General features: G+C 34.5%; 1 protein-coding gene across 1 annotated transcript in view; it reads left to right on the top strand.

Moving 5' to 3' along the window:
* Positions 1–3,197: 3,197 nt before the first annotated feature.
* Positions 3,198–22,626, top strand: part of LOC138692567 (zinc finger protein 235-like) — a 33,430-nt gene continuing 14,001 nt past the window's right edge. The window contains exons 1-3 of the mRNA XM_069815546.1: positions 3,198–3,276; positions 8,445–8,539; positions 14,620–14,757. Coding sequence (XP_069671647.1) covers positions 8,450–8,539; positions 14,620–14,757 — 228 coding nt within the window. The 5' untranslated portion in view covers positions 3,198–3,276; positions 8,445–8,449. The remainder of the gene's footprint in view (positions 3,277–8,444; positions 8,540–14,619; positions 14,758–22,626) is intronic.

Genomic DNA, 22,626 nt, shown 5'->3' with positions numbered 1-22,626 from the left:
TGGTCAGGTGGCTGAAGTTAATTCCCACTCTGAAAGCCTTGTTCGTTCCTCTGGTGTTTAATTGGTCGCACGAAATGTCGCTGGTGATCCCGTTGTCTTGCAGATACCTTATGAGGCCTTCCTTTTATGTCATTGGATGTAGGCTGCCTACATATAACCATGCTAGCTTGTCTGCCGCTTTAAGATTTGTGTCTTGTACTTGTTTTGAACCTCTGATATTCGGTCTCTGAGGGCGGCCACGTCTGACTACCTCAGTCCAGGGTCCTTCTCTGTCTGCATTTTCATCCTCGGCGTCTTCCCCGCCGTTTATTCTGGATGGGGCGTTCCTGAGAATATTTTCGCTATCTTGGCTATTATTCTCCTGGCTTCTGGGCTCTGATAACGTCGTTTGCTCACTGGCCATCTGTATGTTTGTCTCGTTGCTGGTGGTTCAGGGGCTGATCCCTTCTTCCGTTTCTTCTCTTGATCTGCATCAGCGTTCTCGACGATGATTGTAGTCCTCGTATATTTCCTTGTAGTTCTGTGCTCAGGTCGTGGTAGAGCTTTTCTTATTTCGTCCGCTACTGTCTGTTTGATTGTGGCTTTCAGGCTTCTAATTTCCTCCCAGATTGCCTTTAGCACTTCTCTCCCGTTTTTCAGTATGGTGAAGTCGCCCTTACAGTCTCGGCATAACCATAATAGTGAACTGCTAGGCTTGTTGAGAGTAGCGTACTCTCCTGCGCTGACCCCTGCACAATCTTTGTGGTACCATCTTTTACAGGATCCGTCGCACTTAGTGTTGCCAACAGTTGCTCATATAATCCCGCTAGATGGCTTTCGAAAACCCGCCTTTTCTAACAAATATCTCTAGATTCTAATGTGTGCTTATTATTATTCAATTTTATAATAATAATAATAATAATAATAATAATAATAATAATAATAATGATAACGGTCAAGATAGAGCATCCACCCGCCAATGTAACGAATATTTCACACTATTATCATTGCCAATATGGCGCTATAAAGCATTTGCAATTTTGAACACTTTTATCACAGACATAACATAGCCTATATCAGTTCTTATTGCTGTATATATGTTACGTTTAAAAACCGCTAAACGAGTTTCAACTAGTAAAAATTTATTTTAAAATATGGTTAGATAGAAACAGTATTTTCGCAAGATCTAGAATCAATACCAGGTTAGGTTTGGTTTGTTTAGGTTTTTTTACACTTTAGCATGTTTAGGTTTTTTTACACTTTAGCAAACAAAAACCTACACAAACTTAACCTAACCTGTCACTGATTCTAGATCTTACGAAAACTCGACTTCTATTTATCTATATTTGCTTAAACTGGTTTTTACTAGTTTAATTTGGTTTTGACGATCATTACATTAACACATCCATTATTTCACAAAACACACATTGAACGAATTAAATGTAATTATGAAAGGCGCTTATAATGCTAATATGAATTTCATTTCAGAAACTTTAAAGATTAAAAACCGCTAGTATTCCCGCTAAGCGGGATAATATAATTTTAACCGCGAAACGGTTATCCAAAAAAGCTAGATTTAGCGGTAAAAGCGCTGAATTGGCAACACTGGTCGCACTCCACCGCTGCGTCGGCTTCGGTCATGTGTTTCCCGCAGTCTCCACATGGAGCTGTGTTGTCCGTCGGTATTTTTTTTAGTAGTGTCACTTTTCTATGTCATGTGCCGAAAAAAAAAAGTCAAACATTTCTAATTGATGAAATATATTCTATTAAATAAACTGTAGATGTGTTGGTCCAGTAATCTGCAGTTTTAAATTTTTGTCATAATTTATTTAATTATTTTTTATCTTGTTTGTGTTTCCTACAACGAGTTAGAAAGAGAACACTATAGAGTGGCCATGTTGTCCTGTACAGCGCTCTTTGCGGTGCCACCGCGAAACACGGCAGATCTGAGCTAAGCGCCCACCTTTGTAAAAATTCGTCTGCTTACAATGTTGTATAACGGAGGTAAGAAGTACAAAAAAAAAAAAAAACGAAGAAAAAACATGCCTGTTGTGTGTGCTGCATATAACTGCAATGTCAAAAGGAAAAAGACAACTGATATATCATATTTCATGTAAATTTTATGAAGTTAAGTCCATAGTTTTGTTAATTAGCAGCTTTTTTTTCATGCATAAATGTGTAACAACGCCCGGCATAAACAAAATAAATGGTTGACTGGTAATGTACTTAAACTAAATACGGATAAAACCGCTACAATTCCGTTTCAAACCTAGTAATAGCAATCAAATATTAAAATTGTATTTCGACACTCGCATCCAAAATAACGCAAAACTCTGGGGTAGGTCGTATTGTTGTTAGTATTTTGACTGGAAGGACATGAAAGAACATAATTGAGCACCCACGTGCAATAATGGGGTAAGTATGAATATATTTCGTAACTACTTACCTCATTATTGTACGTGGGTGCTCAATTATACACTAATAATTATCTGTGGTGCCACCGCCCTTGAAAGGCTCTGACAGACCAGCCGGCTGTTGGCCTCACGTTCACATTTCGATAATTATACTTTATTGTAACAAAAAAACTGAAAGCGTGTTTTGTCATGTTTCGCCCACGTTACAAGCTTGGAGGTAAAGGTTGTTTACTACAGATAGGGCGTACTTTCATTCTATATCTTATGGTATAGTAAATAGTTTTGCAACGTGTAGAGACTGGGAAAACAATTTAATAAAATCATTCGAATCATACTCGTTCATTTTATAGGCAATCTTGCAGGTCGCATTTAAAAGAACCTAGGAATATTAACATTTTCTTCAGTATATTTGCTACGACTTCTTGTCATACTACATGCCAATTTTGCTTAGGTTATTCTTTTAAGCATTCCTTCTAGGAATAGCTCAAGTGTTTTAAATTTAGCGTACATAAGTTTAGATTAAGTTCCTAGCACGTATTCGACGAAATACTAGGTTTTTCCACTTCAGTTTAACTGATTTATGCAAACGAAATTAAGACAGCTGACGATTCTAATGTCAGTTATCACCACGCCCACTTTGTTTTGGGCGCATAAGTTCATTACCTACGGTCGTTTAATTTCCTTCAAACATGGCGGCTCAATCACCACTCAATATCTTTCTCTTTCTAACTCGTTGGTTTCCTAGTAGTTTTCAATTTGATGACCATGGTCACGGCTCCCTCGATAGTAGGAGGAAGCGTTTTGGAATCATGTATTCTACATTTTCGACGGGTAGATGAAGTTATCCCTAATTTGGTTCATTTTCATTTTAATATCTCATGGAGTAAGTAGCATACTGTACGTTTCCGTATGTTGCCAATTTTTGACTTTATTGTAATAATTATTTGAGTCTTATTTGCTTACCAGAATTATGCACTTCATTCTACTTTATTACTTGGATCCATTGTTTATACGTTATAGTTTACACCTTCGAGCATTAAAGTAAATAGAGAGGGCGTTCAATACTATACCGGATGAACGTGGCACCAAAATAACAGCTCTCTCAGATCAGCTCATCTCGAGCAAAACATTACACAATATGCTGTACGTATATGCAGTTTATTACAGTGATTGTGGATATGACAGCATATCCTAGAATGTATTAAGATAAAAAATGTTGCAGTAGATCCTAGTTGAACAAGTGTCTTGTTTTAATGTCTTATGAACATATAGGATACTTTTACTGTCGACGTTTTAGTAAGGAAATTGAAGTTAGAAGTTACTGAAAATGTATTAAGTAAGATTGAAACGAGGGAGTTGACAAAAGAAAGGACACTATTGTTTTTTTTTTTTTTTTTTTTTTTTTAATTTTTAATCCTGGCAATTTCTTTACGACATTTGACAGTACTTTGCATTTCTTAGTCTGACAAGTACCCTTCATTTGGGAGGAGTGAAAACATAGGTTATGTAACTTTTATTGATCTGAAAACTGTAATAGTGTGAGAAAGTTGTGTCTGACAGAAATATTAAATATAATAGCTTCGTTTTTGTGATTAACATCTTGACGGCATTAGGTTGGTTTGCATATTTCTTATCAAATAGGAAACAAAGTGCGGAATACATTTTATTACAGGATCCACCAGCATATAATTTCATGTTATAGGTTATACTGTATGTTATATACTTTGGAAAAAAAAAAAAATGTTATGTTTTATTTAACGACGCTCGCAACTGCAGAGGTTATATCAGCGTCGCCGGATGTGCCGGAATTTTGTCCCGCAGGAGTTCTTTTACATGCCAGTAAATCTACTGACATGAGCCTGTCGCATTTAAGCCCGGGATCGAACCCGCAACCTTGGGCATAGAAGGCCAGCGCTATACCAACTTGCCAACCAGGTCGACGATATACTTTGGATTTTGATTATTATTTCAAGTTATCTTTAAAAAAACGAAAAAACAGTAAGATGTATCATTTAGCCTAATAAAAGGAACAATGGAATTACGATCACATTAGTCATCTTTGTTACAGATTGTAGAATATTTTATTCAAAATGAAATTGAAGAAATAAACCACTAACCTGTTCATGAATAAATGCGCTATAAGCTATATCCTGACACTTTTGAAAATGTTTATACTATATTGACGAATATTTTATATACCGTAAAGTGGGGTGACTTTGAACAATAATTTAGCACCTTTCTAAATTAAATGCTGTACCCTATTGCGAACAAACTGAACTAGTTTATTGACAACTTAAACAGTTTTATCGCAATTGGGTACAGCATTTAATTTAGAAAGGCGCTAAATTACTGTTCAAAGTCACCTTGGCGTTCAAAGTCACCCCGCTTTACGGTATTACCAAAATAATTCAAATCTCTTTAGTTTTTACACGCGCGCACACACACACACACACACACACACTATGTTGTATATAAACATCCGGGTTTGTCCTTATTTGTGAAAGTTTTAGTCTTCTAAATTTTTGTGATATTCTGTAAAAATATATCTTCCAATGTCAGTCCTGCTGGAACTATTCTCTTAGTGGACTCTACGTGAGAATCTGCCCAATATGGTCTTCGCTTAGTTTATATATATATATATATATATATATATATATGTAAAAAAAAGAGCTCTTCGCACCTATAAGTGCTCCCAAATATTGACATTACTTCTGCTGCAAACTTACGAGCGAGATGAAATTTACAGAAGTAAATAATAATCAGAGTAAATTTTTAAAATTGTTAACAATACAGCATTATAATCAGTAGTTAGATTTTCAGGATTTTGGTGAAATATTGGACTGCTTGTACAAAGAGACACAGCGAAAAGTTACCACACTATGCAGGGGATATCGGGGAAAAGATTGCCCGTAATCCATTGCTCGACTCACTGGTAAGCTGTAGCAGTGTGGGCGGGCGTTCAGTTTTATTACGGTAGGCCTAAAATTCCCAAGTGGTGGGGATGGAGTGTACAGACACCGGGAAGCGTATGGAGTGTTTAGTTTGTTTGTTAAGCACACGTTATTACTAGTGTTGCATTACTACACTTGTTATTGGACTTTATTTGTGTTCGCTATCAGTATGGTTACATATAATATTGCACAACTGATATTTCTAGTTGAGACTTTTCTCCTAGAGAAGGAATCATATGACACTACAAGTTTTTAGTCTGTAAGTGCAGGTTATTCAGAAAATGGCCAGAAACAGGGTTTGTTTTAAACAAAAGGAGAGAACCACAGAAGAGGGTATTAACAGAGAAGAAGCTTGCAGATATTCAAGCAGCCACCGGTGTGGCTCAGTCGGTTAAGGCGCTTGCCTGCCGGTCTGAAGTTGCGCTCGGGCGAGGGTTCGATCCCCGCTTGGGCTGATTACCTGGTTGGGTTTTTCCGAGGTTTTCCCCAACCGTAAGGTGAATGCCAGGTAATCTATGGCGAATCCTCGGCCCCATCTCGCCAAATACCATCTCGCTATCACCAATCTCATCGACGCTAAATAACCTCGTAGTTGATACAGCGTCGTTAAATAACCAACTAAAAATATATATATTCAAGCAATACTAGAAACCAACCCGATGAAATCTTCACTCCGACTGGAGCAGGAATATGGTATTTCACAAAGATCGGCATTACAGGACTAAAAATGCTAAGCTTTCATTCTTACAAAGTGTCAGCGGTTCATCACTTAACATAACAGGATCCAGCAGCTCGCGTAAATTTCTATCAGTGGATGCTGCAATCTGTCCGTCATGGTGTTGTCGATCCTTCTCTTTTAATTATGACGGACGAAGCTTGTTTCCGTTTTAGTGGGTAGCCTATGTGAATTCTCAGAATTCAAGGTATTGGGATACTGACAATCCTCATGTAGAGCATGAAAGCTCTCTTTACGATCAGAAAGTCGGTGCTTGGTTTGGCATTAATGCACGCAGAATCGTAAGTTCTATTTTCTTTTATGATACCGTTAACTCGATACGTTATATGCAAAACATACTGCAGCCATTTTTTGAAATGTTGACTGAAGAAGAAAAGCAGTATGTCTACTTCCAACAGGATAACGCCACTGCTCACACAGCTCAGCATTCAATGCGTACATTACAATAAGTGTTCGATGAGCAAATAATTAGTCGTGGACTTTGTCCCCCCTTTTCCCCCGATTTAAGTGCCTCTGATTTTTATTTGTGGGCAACTTTAGAGCAGAAAGTGTACAAGAACAATCCACATACTCTTGAAGCCCTAGAGAATGAAATCAGACGAGTGATATCTGAAATTTCAGAGACGGAGATACAACAAGTGTTTTGAAATTTTTAACACAATGCTGGACATGATTTTCAACAGCTGCTTTGATGAAAGATAAGATCTACATCTGTTTTAAACTTCTTTCATTCATTCATTCATTCATTCGGTTGGCCATTTCCTATGTGGTGAGCCTCAGCCGGAGTGTGATCTATGCCGTGTTCCACTGACCATGGAACATTTTTTATTACAGTGTAGAAAATACGACCGTGTCCGTCGGCAGTATGGAATTCAGCCGACTCTGTGACGCTCTTGGAAATGATTTTAATTGTACAAATGCAGTTCTGAGATTTTTATCGAATACAGGACTTCACAGGGTGATGTAGTTTTTTAATGACCCGTTTTACTTATCCTCTGGACTCTTTACATCTGGAGGTTACATTTTTTAGTATATGATTTTAACAAAGTTGACATTCGGACCTTTTACATCCGTAATTTAATTCTGGTGGCATCTGTTTTATTGTTTTGTTGCTTCTTTTTAAATACTACTTAGGGTCTGAGAACTGCTCATTTGTATGGTTTTTATGCATCACCTTGTTGAAACTGCATTTGTTTGCCAGGTTTTAACCGTGATAACGCTTTTTAGGTCTTTTAAGCATTCTGGTTATTGTATTGTGTTCGTGTTTAGTGAAAGATTTTAGATAAGGGCGCAAATAGCCATAGTAGCTGACGCGCCCTGTTTTTTTAAACCCTACTAACTAACTTCAGTCATTCGGTAACTCTTAACTAATAATTCAGGCCTTTCCTAATGGAACTTAACGCTCGTCCACTCTGCTACAGCTTACTGGTGATTCGAGCATCACATTGCAGGCAATCTTTTCCCTGATATCCCATGCATAGTGTGGTAACTTTTTGCTACCTTTCCTTGTAGTTTCAAATGTTTCTTTATAACCCTAAGTAATTTTCATTCTATCATATTCCGCAACGTTTTTATATTCAAGGGAATTATATACGTCGTAATGTCACTGTACATTAAATTTCAAACAGACCATGTGTTTTTTTAACTTTATACATTATGCCTCTCCATCGTAATTGCGGTTTGAAAGCTTGAATAACCATTCTTCATGCTAAGATTCTAGAACTAGTAGTGCGATTTCTGACAATTAATAATCTTTATGCTAAGATACTAGAGCTAATAGTGCGATTTGAGTGTCAATAATGTTCATAACTACACTGATATGCGTGAGGTAATTTAATCGAATGTTGAACAAAAATGGATCAGCTTCCCGTAAATAAACGAATAAATATAAAAAAGCATTAATTAATTGTACCCATCACTCCGACAAAATAAATTACACATTTTAAGATAGGATAATTAAAGAAACATAATAGACATGATCTCACTAACACGTGGCATCGTGTTGTTTTCAGTAGGTGCTGTGAATGATAATGATTCGTATCAACTTGTGTGTACTTATTCACTGCTTCCACTCCTCTTCTGGTGTAAAAGGGCAAGAGGGCCGGTGCCTCAGACTCATACTGACATGACTGGCGTAAACAGGACTGGAGTCGTGTTCTGTATTCGAATTCACACTCACATACACATACTGAAGGTTTTTTTTTAATATAATTTTGTATGGGATGTAATGAGTTCAGAGCAAATTGGAAAGTTAGAGCAAAATAATATATTGTAGGCCTAAATAGATAATGTAACCACTGAGAATAAGCCTCTTTCAGCAGCTTACATTCCGCAGATATATCAACACTTAAATGTCTGTTTCAGTTGTGATGGATGTGATCAAGAAGGAACCTGAGGTCGACCCGTTGGCTATCCAGTATAGTGATGAAACTGATACAGCTGAGAAGCCCTTATCAGAGGTACATTGAAAATCACTGGTTGTAATTTCCATACCCGACATGTAGGCTACTCGCCATTGCATTTCGACTATTCCTTGAGCATTATACGCTATTTGACTTAACTTCTGCTTGCCATATCCTGGGTATACTTTGGCAATGTCTTGCAAGAAAGTCGGTAAAATTTGGAAAAATTTACAGTTTTCAAACCAAGTATTTTTTGTAATAGCAGTCTTTTTGTTGCAGTTATGGCACTGTAATTCGAAAGAAAAATTCACTTTTTACAGCAGTTTGTAAGTTTTAACTTTCAATTGTTTTTCATAAGGTACACAAGTCGACCTGGTTGGCGAGTTGGTATAGCGCTGGCCTTCTATGCCCAATGTTGCGGGTTCGATCCCGGGCCAGGTCGATGGCATTTAAGTGTGCTTAAATGCGACAGGCTCATGTCAGTAGATTTACTGGCATGTAAAAGAACTCCTGCGGGACAAAATTCCGGCACATCCGGCGACGCTGATATAACCTCTGCAGTTGCGAGCGTCGTTAAATAAAACATAACAACAAGGTACACAATTCTTTGGTTTTTCTGATGGAAATAAGTTATATTCTCTACAAAACTGAACACTTTTTTCTATACTTTCTAGTGATGATAAAATATCTATCCATGTTAATGTGTGTTAATGTTCTATGGGTTGCACAGCTTTACTACTACATTGGCTTCCATACTGCAAGTACCTATTCATGTCTGCTAGTGACACTACTATCAATGAGTAGGAATTTATAAGCTCTCGACGTATTTGGTACTACATATACTGGAATCTATTGTCTTGTTCACAGACTATTATCATAGAAATAGTCGTTATAATTCTACAGATAGATGATTTTGACTGTTGATTTGTAACTTGTCTTCTTGGCTTAATAGTTAAGTGTCGGACAAATAGCGATATGTAAAGGTTCTAGGATCAAATCCCAACATCGGCAGTGGTTAGTAAATAAAATGTAATGTAGCTGATACGTAATATATATAATTAGAGTGTAATTGGTGATACATAAGATATGTAAAGACGAAGAAGAGAAAGAGAAAGGTAGGAATAAAGGAAAGAAAGTACATAGAAAAGGAAGAGAGAGAGGAGATAAAAGAATAATTTTAATTAAATATACTCATATTTCGGTAGTAGTGACGTCATCAATGACATCATACCACTCCATCGTATCTTAAAAATTACCTTTGTTTGAATAGATCGTCTGTTGCTGCTCTAGAATGCATCAAATTTATTTGAACGCATCTGATTTCATGTTTCTGACTGTCTCCAGGAACATTTGTACACAATTATTACGATATTCAGGAGCACAACTAAATTTGTCTAGGGTGGACTGTTACCTTCATGGGCCTGTACCTGGAGCCTTAGGTCAGTTTAATTTTCTGCTACAAAATTGTTCTCTCATAATCTGCATTTTACATTGTAAAATAGTGATCTGTTGTCGTCTGCTATTAAACACATTTATTTCATTCAACTTTCATAATTGTTAACTGTGAAAGTACATCGAAATGTAAAATGTCTCACACTGCTACAACTTTGATCTATCATAAAAAGCTGTGGAGGACCAATATCCCTTAATGCTTGTCAGATATAACATGAAGTCGTTTCTCAAAGCTGACTAGAAATGATGTAAACATACTGTAACCATTATTTATGACACATAAACATCCTCGACTTAACTTCACATAGAATGCGCTCACTAATAAACTAATAAATTTTTATAGGTGCAGTAACATTAATTAATACTGTTAGTGAGTTTATGAAACTGCTCCCTGACCAGCGAAGTGAGAGATATGGAACATTAGACATTACGTCTGCTAGTTCCAACTAACTACTACACATTACAATTTAGTCATGTTTTCTACAGAGGATATCGTAAAATGCATCCTATTTTAGTAACAGGTGACTTACACATTGACAAGGGCTCATCTGAGATTGTTACGATGTGCTACACTGGAGTTATATCTAACCTGACACATGTATTTGAGAGTTATGCATGAGCGGCCCTGTTCTAGGTAAATTCAAGTTTCTGATCTTGTATATCATATTCTTTAAAACGTATATGACATTAACAAATTAAGAGAATTTATGTAAAGCTCCTTGATTGAAGGTTAATTTAAAACTCAGTTTAAACCAGCGTCCATTATTGGCTCTTAAAAATTTACGAAGAAGTAAAAAAGGAGCACATAACACGTAATGTGAAGGCAAAAATTATATTACTGATAGTATGCTAGTTACAAACCTGGAGATATATGTATATAACTTTTATGTCACATTCTATGTATGTTATAGCTTACTAAATATTATATAAACTTATTTTAATGGCATTAATACTTATTTTAATGGCATTAATTCTATAATGTATAATAAAACTGTCAATTAAAAAAACATATTATAACTACTTTGTGACGTCATCAATGACATATATTTTCATTGTATCTTCAAAATTACCGAAACAAATAAAACAGACATAACTTTAGTTCAGAAACCTTCCATATACCTTAATCAACGGTACAGAATATTCACCACTGGCAATGGAAATGCCAGGGCAATTATCGTACTCTCAAATGATACAATAGATGCTCTCGTTATTCAACAGTTATCAAACAATAACACAACCTCATTTCAGCTATATATATATATATATATATATATATATATATATATATATATATATATATATATATATATGCAATGTCTTAAAAGAGGGATCTTCCCAAAAATTTGAAAAGTAGCATCATATGTATACAGATGAACTTTTCAATTATCACCATTTCGGGTTTACTCCACAGAAGAACACAACCTATGCAGCAATAAAATTTCATAGAACTTGAAATAACAAAAGGAAACGTGATCGCTATGATAAGCGTAGATGTTAGAGGGGCGTCTGATGCAGCACGGTGGTGGCCGGCTAAATTGAAGAACTTGAAAGACGGTAATTGTCCTAAAAACTGTATCTGCTCACACAAGACTAGATTAGCTTTCACATCCATCAGTTGTAATAGAACAGAAAGAAAAGTTACAAAAGGTTGTCCACAAGGATCAAGCTCTTGACCTGATCTTTGGAATATATTGTACAATTCTCTACTACTCAACTGAGATTTTACAAAACTTACAAAAGTGTTCGCATTTGCAGACTATATAATAAGGAAGCAGACAATTATGCAAACATTGAATTAAATGACTATCGAATTGGACTAAAGTAAACAAAATGTCTTTCATTGAAGATATATCAATAGCTATGCTTATAACAAGGAGGAAGCAAAAAGAATCGAGAAAAATGAAGAAGCCTTGAAATGCAATTTAAACAGTAGAGAACTGGCGATCAAGATTAACTGGTTCTTAAGGTTTATAATACGAAACATAACCAAAAACTTCATAGTAAACTCAACATAAAGTTTAGACAGAGTTTACAATATCGGCCCTTAAAGTTGTACTTGTAGATATGGGATATCCGCCATATAGAAATGGGTGGGGCTGATATAGTTGCAGCTTAATGTATTTATAACAGAAAAATCAGCTATGTCACTCTTGTCATTCTTGATATCTTTATTCAATACTTTCTGTTAATGAACGACACTGAGAGCATTGAATTGAATAAAAGATGAAATTATCTTCAAGCTGAAGTAATGTATGTCTTCAAAAACTGTTCCCACTTTATATTTCTTAGTCAACATCAGCGATCTTAATGCAGTTTATATTAGCCAACATGCTTAGTGAGGATTATAACGTGTGTTAGCTATCCTTTTCTGTAACAGAAATAAAGGCGAAAGTATGTTATTGCATAGTGAGAAATGGGTGAGCTTTTATTGAAGTAGGCAGTAATTTCAAATTGTTATAAAGACTTTACGACCATAAAAATCAGCGAGGGGGGGGCATTTTTATTTTATGAAAACGTGTTTCAGAATGTATCTCGAGATATTTCCATTCAGGGGAGGTTTGTACGTACTTAGTACAGTGGTTTTCCTTACTCTTCAGTTATTAGTCGTACTCTAGGCATGTAATTCCGATATATTTTTACTTTTTCTATCGTATGTTGCTGGGTCATTTGCAGAATTTGTATAACAAATGACGTCCATCAATTCTTACCCTTCCCATTATTGCATTTATAACGATAGAGTTATAAATTCCTAACAGTGAGTAGTTTCAATACTAATGTAGTAAACGTCAAAAGAATTAGGTCCTTCATGCGAAATATTTTACGAGAATGAAATAAAATTGTCATAGTAACAGCTAAAATGCTTTGTCCATACTAGTTAAGTATTTAAAATGGAGCATGATTATGTCCAGATAAAGGTTTGTTTAATAATGTAATTGAGAAAAAAATCAAGGAAACAATTGATATTATCAAAACTTATTAATCTATTTTCATTATGTAAGAAGTTCCGATAAGCAAGTTATAATCTTAGTATATTGAATAAATTGAACAGTCTGTGGTTATCTAGTATTACATTTATAGCATTAATGTTTTCAGTACATGTGTACCATTTTCAAATGCGAATGCCTGTTACATTTAAATAGGTCTGCTTGACTGTGGGATTGGAACATTCATGAACATTATGGATGCTGTTAATAAAACTACATAAAACACTACTTGAGGATAAAATATATAAAATACATATGTTAACAATAGTTCACGTGATCACTTTGATGACATGTTGTTAGAGTAGTCTTCTCTTAATTTGGATCATCGTGGTCAATATTATAAAATGTCCAATAGAATGGTAAATATTAAAATTAACTTGCACTGATAATCACTATAAAACACTGTAGTCTTGTTGAGTAGTATTAATGTTCATTTATGTTCATATATGCTATATGTTACACTATTTCGCATTAGATATGTCGTACGTACGTATGGGAGATAGTGATACATGTAGCATACCACTCAACAAGGTTACAGTGTTTTATAGTGATTATCAGTGCAAGTTAATTTTAATTTTTACCATTCTATTGAACATTTTATAATATTAACCACGATGATCCACATTAAGAGAAGACCACTCTAACAACATGTCATCAAAGTGATCACGTGAACTATTTTTAACATATGTATTTTATATATTTTATCCTCAAGTAGTGTTTTATGTAGTTTTATTACCAGCATCCATAATGTTCATGAATGTTCCAATCCCACAGTTAAGCAGACCTATTTAAATGTAACAGGCATTCGCATTTGAAAATGGTACACATGTACTGAAAACGTTAATGCTATAAATGTAATACTAGATAACCACAGACTGTTTAATTTATTCAATATACTAAGATTATTCATCTATGTCTGAGTTTATATTTCCTTAAATATTATTGCATTATTACTCTAGTCCAGTAAGTCAGTCAGGTCTGTTACACCATTCTGTTCCTATGAATACACAGTTGAAAAAGAAATCCCACAGATGTCAGCACAAGCCAAGATGATGCACAAAGAGTCATTTTGATTGTACTGCTATGTTCACCCATTTTGATTTTGCGAGATTGTGTGTCAAACTCTAGCTTTATGTTTTAGTCTAAGCGTGCATTTTTACTCTGTCAGATCTGTTTGTGTTGTGTTTTTCCACAAATAACAACATATAAAGTCAAGATCAAGAGGACATAATAGTGCACGTGTGCAGTAGTTAAGTTGCTATTTTGAAGATTTTTAGGCAAAAAAATTTTAGGTTAGCACATGCTTGTTTGCTTTGTCAAGTCTGTTACCTGTCAGATCTGTTTCTCCATGTCATGTCTGTTACATCATTCAAAACAGTGCTGTAAAGCAAGGTGAGTGTACAGTGGTTGATTACTAAGGCAGAGACATTGTACTATATTAATACATGCAGAATATGCACTAAATAGTACTTTAATTTTGACGTTCTCAATCGTCCATTTGTTATACAAATTTTGCAAATGACCCAGGCTGTTAATATCTTGTTCTTATTTTCTATCCATTATTTTCATGATACTGTATTTCACATGTGCCTTAATTAACAATCAACCCAGTATGAGGACCAGACTGCAGCATGTAGCATTTGGAACCACATTTTTACAAGCTGTTATATGTTACATACGCATTGTGATTTTTTCCTGCAGGAAGGGAATTTATTGGATCTCTACGTGGCTGGAATAAAGACGGAATGCGTGAACGACAGCTATGATCTCACATCAGATATTAAAGTTGAGGAAACTGCAGTGCCAACTGATTTTGTGACAGCAAAGTGTAAAGCTGAGGTAAGTAAAGTCCATGGGATTCGCCGATTATTCTTCCAGTATTAATGTTGTATACATTTCGTCACAGACAGTTACTATATAACTGAACCCACAGGGATTTCAGGATATGACGAAGCCATTAATATTTTGTATGTAAAAATTTATTCATTTACTTCGTTATTTCAACTACCCTTATACACACATTGAGCTCTGTATGTATATATGTATTTATTTACACTGCAAGTGGGCAAGCACCCGGTGGCAGTGGTATACACAATATAAACAATACACAATAAAATTACAATACACAGTACAATTATATACACAGTGCAATAAGAATACACAATAGAATTGAACACAATAATTACAATTAATAATAATACATAAAATAACGTAATTATTAAGTGAACCTAATTTTACAATACAACCTACATATATACTGTATAGGCTCTACATAAGTTCCACATTGGTACTGGTAACAGTCTTTCACTTTACTCTCATCTCACTCACTGCAGTGACGCTATGACGCATTTCATTGACACTATAGAACACATTTCATTGACACTATTATCGAACACATTTCATTTACACTATAAATGATTACAGATCGGAACTATTCACTGCACTGTAAAACCATAACTTCATTGACTCACCTCGCTTCATTGATACAACAGCTAAAATAAGACAAATACTTACACCCTTATGCATACTTATAAACAGAACTACATTTAAGCTAAACATTTCTAGTCTAAGATCCTCTTACACGCTATTTTTAAGTAATTTACAATTCAAACCAAGGGAGGAACTCGTCAGGCTAAATAATTACGTGTCACCTTAAAAAATTAAATGTTAAATATCACCTTAATTTTAATTTACACTTTATACACAACTTTTTAAGTTAGTCTTGAATCTCCTTAAGGAAGGACAGCCCTCAAAGACCGCTGCAGGTAGATCATTCCAATCATTTATAGTTCTATTTAAAAATGAGAATTTACCTACATCCGTTTTCTGTTTCCTACATTTGATTTTAAAATCATGATCGTTCCTACCATAGTATGTTGGCTTTTCTAACCGAGCCGTTATGTCTACCCATGCTTTCTGACCTAGATGTGCTCAATACAATGATGTTATTCTAGTATTCCTACGTCTGCTTTCCAAAGTTTCCCATTTAAGTTCTTTTATCGTATTGTTTCATCTTCTCTTTTACCTTTAACAAATTTAGCTGCCCTATACTGGGTTCTTTCTAAGGAATTTACCTGATATGTTCCATAGGGATCCCAACATGTAGTTCCGTATTCCATTAACGGTCGCTCTAACGTTAGGTCCAGTATACTTCCTCAGGGACATGTTCACAGAAGAAGTGCTAACAATGTAGTGCCCAGGGACTCGTTTTCACAACTTCTTTCCTATATGCTGTGTTCTTGATATGATTTCTCATTAATGAAGTATTGTGTATGCACTGTTCGTAAATCGTCTCTTGGGTCTATATATTTTTCAAATTGCAACACGTCTGTAGTGTAGCCTAAACATGAGTCATAATGTTACACAAGGCTAAAATTACGTGTTGCTTTTGTTTTTTCGTTCTTCCATATTTTTAAGTGTTCTTGTATTAAATGTGTTATTTTATCTTAGATGTTAACTGATAGTTCTGAATAAGATAAACGACGCAAATAGCTAGAGCTCTTGATGCACCTTTTAGTCATTACTTTCAATCTAGAAGAACAAATCATGACAGGGCCTCTGTTGGGAGAAATGAAATTAATAAAAAAAATATAAAATAAAACTGTTATTAACAGTTATGCATTATAGAAAATTATGAATATTCCTGTGTTATTATGTTGATAACTTACATCGAGTGTTTACCAGCTTCTTTTCATATAATGTTTTCTTAGTTGATACTTGTTTGCTATGAGTGATATTAAGGAAAAATGTACAACTAAGTAAAACCAGATATTTAATTGGAGTTGATAGTACAGTAGTAATATTATGTATTTGAGTACACCTCATTCATCAATAGAGGGGGTCCACACCTGTGGAGTAACGGTCAGCGCGTCTGGCCGCGAAGCGAGATGGCCCGGGTTCGAATCCCGGTCGGGGCAAGTTACCTGATTGAGGTTTTTTTCCGGGGTTTTCCCTCAACCCAATATGAGCAAATGCTGGGTAACTTTGGGTGCTGGACCCCAGACTCCTTTCACCGGCATTATCACCTTCATTTCATTCAGACGCTAAATAACCTAGACGTTGATACAGAGTCGTAAAATAACCAAATAGAAGAAAATAAATCGATTGAAGGTACAGAGCATTCCAGCGTTCAGTACCGGTTTATTCATCGGTTGCTAGGCAGCAGTAGTGGTTAAGCAACTGCCGGCCAGCCAGCTCCCCTCTCTTAGTGTTCAGTACCTAACATAACTTTTCAATGGGTAGTCAGTCTGAGTCGGAATACATAGAGAGGACTCATGTTGTGTTGTGCCATAGTTACCACGTGGAGATTGCGTAATGGTGAGATATTCTCTACTTCAACGTATGTTGTGAAAGCTTATTATACGAAAAAAAATATCGTATGTCAAAACAAGGCGAAAATTTAGAAATCATTTTCCAGGCCGTCCAGTTCCGACCAGGAGATAGTGTTGTCAGGTTGAACTATCCCCAAACCCGGAGATTGACGAAAAGTCTATAAAATTAATTGTCATTATTACTATTACTGAGCGTATTAGTATTATTATTATTATTATTATTATTATTATTATTATTATTATTATTATTATTACTAGCCGTACCCGTGCGCTCCGCTGCACCTGTTAGAAATAAATATAAAGTAATTACCAGGGAAAGGATTTATATGTAAATACATATTTACTTATAAAGCTAATATAATTTATATTTTGCATTATCTTTATGTTTCACAATGTGTAGGGTTGAAAAATCCTACTTTTATTTTCCATATTTTTCCATATTTTAGAGTTTAGTACATATTTTCGTTAATTTCCATATATTTTCCATATTTCATATAAAACAGTCCATATTATATTAGGTTTAACAATAAAACAAAACAAAATTCCATTAACTTTTAAAAATACATTTCAACAATAGAGATTTAAACACATGTTCAGTAATCCCTTTAACATCAGAGTTATTTGAAAATTAGCAGTCCTATCAACAATGGGAAAGTAAGTTACAAAACTGTATTAATTTAATTTAAAATTTTTAACAGACTTCAGTTGTGCAGCTCAACAGTTAAATGCCAGTCAGAGTACACATAGGTTCAGTTTTGTAAATCATACTATAAAGACGGTAAATATGCCAAAAGTACGTCATTCAGTCAATTTAAAATCAAAACTAACAAGTTACATTTCAGAATTTAAAGAAGATGGTTTATCAACTGACAATAAAATATTATTTTGTAATTTGTGTCAGTGTGCAGTATCATCTACACAAAAGTTCCTGGTGCAACAACACATTACAACTAGTAAACATCAGGCCAACAAACAACTAAATTCCAAGCAGAGACAATTGTTTTTAACACAACCAACAACATCGAATGTAAGATCTGAGTTTAACATCGACCTGTGCCGTTCTCTCATCTCTGCTGATATTCCTCTCTACAAACTAAAGAATAAGGTCTTCAGGGAATTCCTTGAAAAATATACTCAACATACAATCCTGGATGAGTCAACACTTAGGAAGACGTATGCTCCATCCATCTACGATGAGACAATACAGAAGATAAGAGATGAAATTAAAGATAGTTCAATTTGGGTTTCCATTGATGAGACTCCCGACAAAGAAGGTAGACTTGTTGGTAATGTAGTTATCGGTTTGTTAAGTGAACAATATTCTGAACGAATTCTTTTACATTGTGATGTTCTAGAAAAGTGCAATAACAAAACTATAGTTAAACTGTTCAACGAAGCTATGGGTATCCTGTGGCCAAAGGGTATTATGTACGATAATGTGTTATTCTTTATTAGCGATGCTGCCCCTTATATGGTCAAAGCTGGACAAGCATTATCTGTTGTATATCCTAAATTGACTCATTTTACTTGTGTGGCGCATGCATTTCATCGTGTGGCAGAAGTGGTCAGAGACAATTTCCCTAAAGTAGATTTGTTGATTTCATCAGTGAAAAAAGTATTTCTCAAAGCTCCCAGTAGAGTTAACGTGTTGAAAGAAATGTACCCTGAAATTCCATTGCCACCAAAGCCAATTTTAACTAGATGGGGTACATGGCTAGAAGCAGTTGAATATTATGCCGAACATATAGACTCTATTAACAATGTTCTCCTTGCATTGGACTCTGAAGATGCAGTCTCAATTGATACTGCGAAAACAGTTACCTGTGACATAAGTGTGAAGAATGACTTAGCTCACATTCAGCATACATTTTCATGCATCATAAAAACGCTCAAAAGTCTCCAAAATAGGCACCTTTCACTATCTGAAAGTTTTGAAATTATAAATAGTACTGTGGAACAACTGAATCGTGGTAGAGGTAAAGTTGCAGATGCAGTAAGAGCTAAGGTGGACACTGTACTTTCAAAAAACCCTGGATATGAAGAACTACAAAAGGTTGTTGCTGTGATGAGTGATGAATCAACAGTGAAGATTAACTTGGACTTATCCCCAGCAGACATTGTGAAATTGAATTATGTACCAGTTACTTCTTGTGACGTCGAACGCTCTTTTAGTCAGTATAAATCTATCCTCAGAGACAATAGAAGAAGATTCACTTTTCAGCACTTGAAAGAAATGTTTGTAACCTATTGTTATGGTAACAGACAATAAAAATTGTGTTTTGTTGAAACTACATTGGAAGATAAGGTACGTCCATTATATTTTTTGTTTAGTTTGATTAAAATGTACCAATATTTAACGTACATAGTCATTTTTTTATAATTTTAAGTCCATATTTAATTCCATATTTTGGTAAAAATCCATATTTAATTCCATATTTTGGTAAAAATAACTACATATATATTTACATATTTCATATATTTTTAGTCCATATAAATCCGTTCCCTGGTAATTACATAATTAAAATACGACATTTGATCCAGGGAACAACTTTTACAACAGCGCAAGATAATCTGCTTCGCTCATTACCCAATTTTTTTTGCATTGCATTTATTGTATATATATTTTATGTATTTTAACACGATTCAATTGAGCATAGTTAAAATTTGAATTATAAAATAATGGATTGCTAAGCTAATGTACTATTACTGCATATCAAATCAATACACTCTCGTTGTTCGTTAATTCTCTGAGATTAAAATGAATGTACATAAATATTATTTTAAGAAATACAAAAAACGAATGTACAAAATAGCCTATCAAATTTTCTGTGCATAAGAAGCTATTTTAATCTTACCTGTCCTCGATTTACTCAGACGTTACTGTAATTACATTATAGCATTATGTCCATCTAGAGAAACTACACTTTCCAATGGTGAAATAATAATTAATTATACAAATCGGTTAATTTAGCTTCTGATATTGCTTCATACAAACACAGAAACATGCTCTGTAGGCTATGTTTAATAGCTTTTGATTGTTGATGTCCAAGGCCCGTGTTTCGATTGTTGTTGTCAAAGGCCCCTTACAGACGAAGTCATTTGTTCTTAATTCATTGCACCGTCTTAGATGGCGTTATTTTAATTTTAGAACTCATTTATCTCATTAAATATCAGTCCTATCAAAATTTTGTGAAGAATAAAACTTATCGGAAATCATTTTTAAAGGAATGTTTGTTATGTAACATTTTTCACAAAAATCAATAATAAGCGAGATACTTCGATTTATTTAATTCATGCCTCCTTATAACCCCCCTTTTAGATAAAGTATTTTGAATGCCATATAGCCTAAAATCTAAGTTACAACGGACTTAATTTATATTCCAATTTTCATTTAAATCGGTTCAGCCATTATCGCGTGAAATGGTAACAAACATACAGACAGACATGCAAACAAAAATTTCAAAATTGCGATTTTGGGTTTCAGGGTGGTTAATTATATATGTTAGGACCAATTATTTTTGGAAAATCGAAAATTACCAGAAAAATTTCGGCTACAGATTTGTTATTATTATAGATTATTATTATTATTATTATTATTATTATTATCATTATCATTTTATTATCATTATATTATTATCATTATTGTTGTTATTATTATTGTTATTATTAATTTATTATATTTCATTTTGTATTGCAAGTTAAAAGGTTCGGTTAAAAATTGAACAATGGCAGATTTCATTTGACGGATAAATTAATATTTGAAATCTAGAAAAAAAAAAAGTTTTCAACAAGTTCCTTAATTTTAATGTCACATTTACAAAGTTTAGGAATTTATTTCTCCATCACATACAATCTAATGATGGTGAAACTTCTAGGCATGGCACAGAAAAACATGCTCTCTTAAATACATATTAGTTAATTTTTTCACGGCCTCACATAGAAAAGTTATAAAATTGTTAAAAATTCAGCAATAATTAAATCTTTACTGTATTAAGAATAGACGTAGACCTACCTTAAAATTTGTATTTATTGGAGCTCCTTGCAGATTCTAGAAGTCTCTTGTTTTCCAAGGCTATTTTGTAGAATTCCTGACAGCTTACACTGAAGTTCATTGTAATACAAATTTTCCGCTTTGACTAGTTCTGTTGACATTCTGTTCCTGTTATCTGTCCACAAACCATTCATAACACTGAACACCCTTTGCACATGCGCGTTACTTACTCGAATTGCTAGCACATGACCCATTATTATTAACATATTAGGGGCCGTAGCTTTTTCGAAAAAAGATACCCAAAGTTTGCAACACTGATTTTTATCTTTGTCTTGCATCAGTGTTGTTATCACAGCCTTTAAAATTGATCATTCATTGTAGAGTTTATTTCCGTCGAACTCGGAAGTAATTTGCAATTTCTTTGCTACACGAACAAAGTCATTAAATGAGAACAATGACAGGCTAGATAGATCAAGAACAAATATAATTGAAAATGTGTTATTGTCACTGACATCGCACCACTTGGCTAGATACTGCAACAATCTGTCATGCACAGTGGTGAACTCTTACATTACAGTTTGCTTTTCTGCTTCTGTGACATTTTCAAGCGACATATTCACTTCAAAACCGAAAAAATGAGTACTTTTTACTACTTTCTATTGGAGTCTGTACTCCCAACATGATTCTGTACGCCTCGGTTGAAAGCATATTTCTCATATTCTAATATTTTAATCGTCTTACAGAAATTTTGAGATGCACAATTAACAAAATACAGAAAACATTCTGCCACATATTCTGACATAGAATATGTTCAAAACCAAGCTCTCAGACTCATTACTGGTGGAATCAAAACAACGCCAATAGATTCTATGAGATTCCTCACTAATATTAACAGCATCAAAATGACAATAGAAGAAAAAGCACTGATTCAATATGAAAAACTTATCAGATTACCAGGAAACAATTGGCATTCATACAGTCCTCTCTGAAGATTGAAAATTCGAAAAAGTTTCATATCCATTGTTCAAGAATTAAAACAGAAAATCAATATCCCGAATTTAAAAGAAAACTTACAAATTAAACTAAACCCTTTAACTCTATTAAATATAGAATATAATCTAAATTTAACAGAATAAATACTGAAATCAGAAGTAAACACTGAAATACTGAAACAATTGTCTTTAGAGACAATTAAAATTAGGTACCCTCCACAAAACTGGCTTCATTTATACACCGATGGATCCTTGATCTCCAGAGAACAAGGTGCTGGTGCAGGTGTTACGTGCTGTCTCTTCTCACTTTATAGATCTCTTGGATATGGAACAACAAGTTTTGATGGTGAAATCATTGCAATAAGTGAAAGTCTCAGGAATCTTCTATGCCACA

Source organism: Periplaneta americana, chromosome 17, assembly GCF_040183065.1.
Source record: "Periplaneta americana isolate PAMFEO1 chromosome 17, P.americana_PAMFEO1_priV1, whole genome shotgun sequence".
Classification (NCBI taxonomy): Eukaryota; Metazoa; Arthropoda; class Insecta; order Blattodea; family Blattidae; genus Periplaneta; species Periplaneta americana.
Note: the sequence above shows the minus strand (reverse complement) of the source record. Positions and strands in the feature narration are given on the sequence as shown.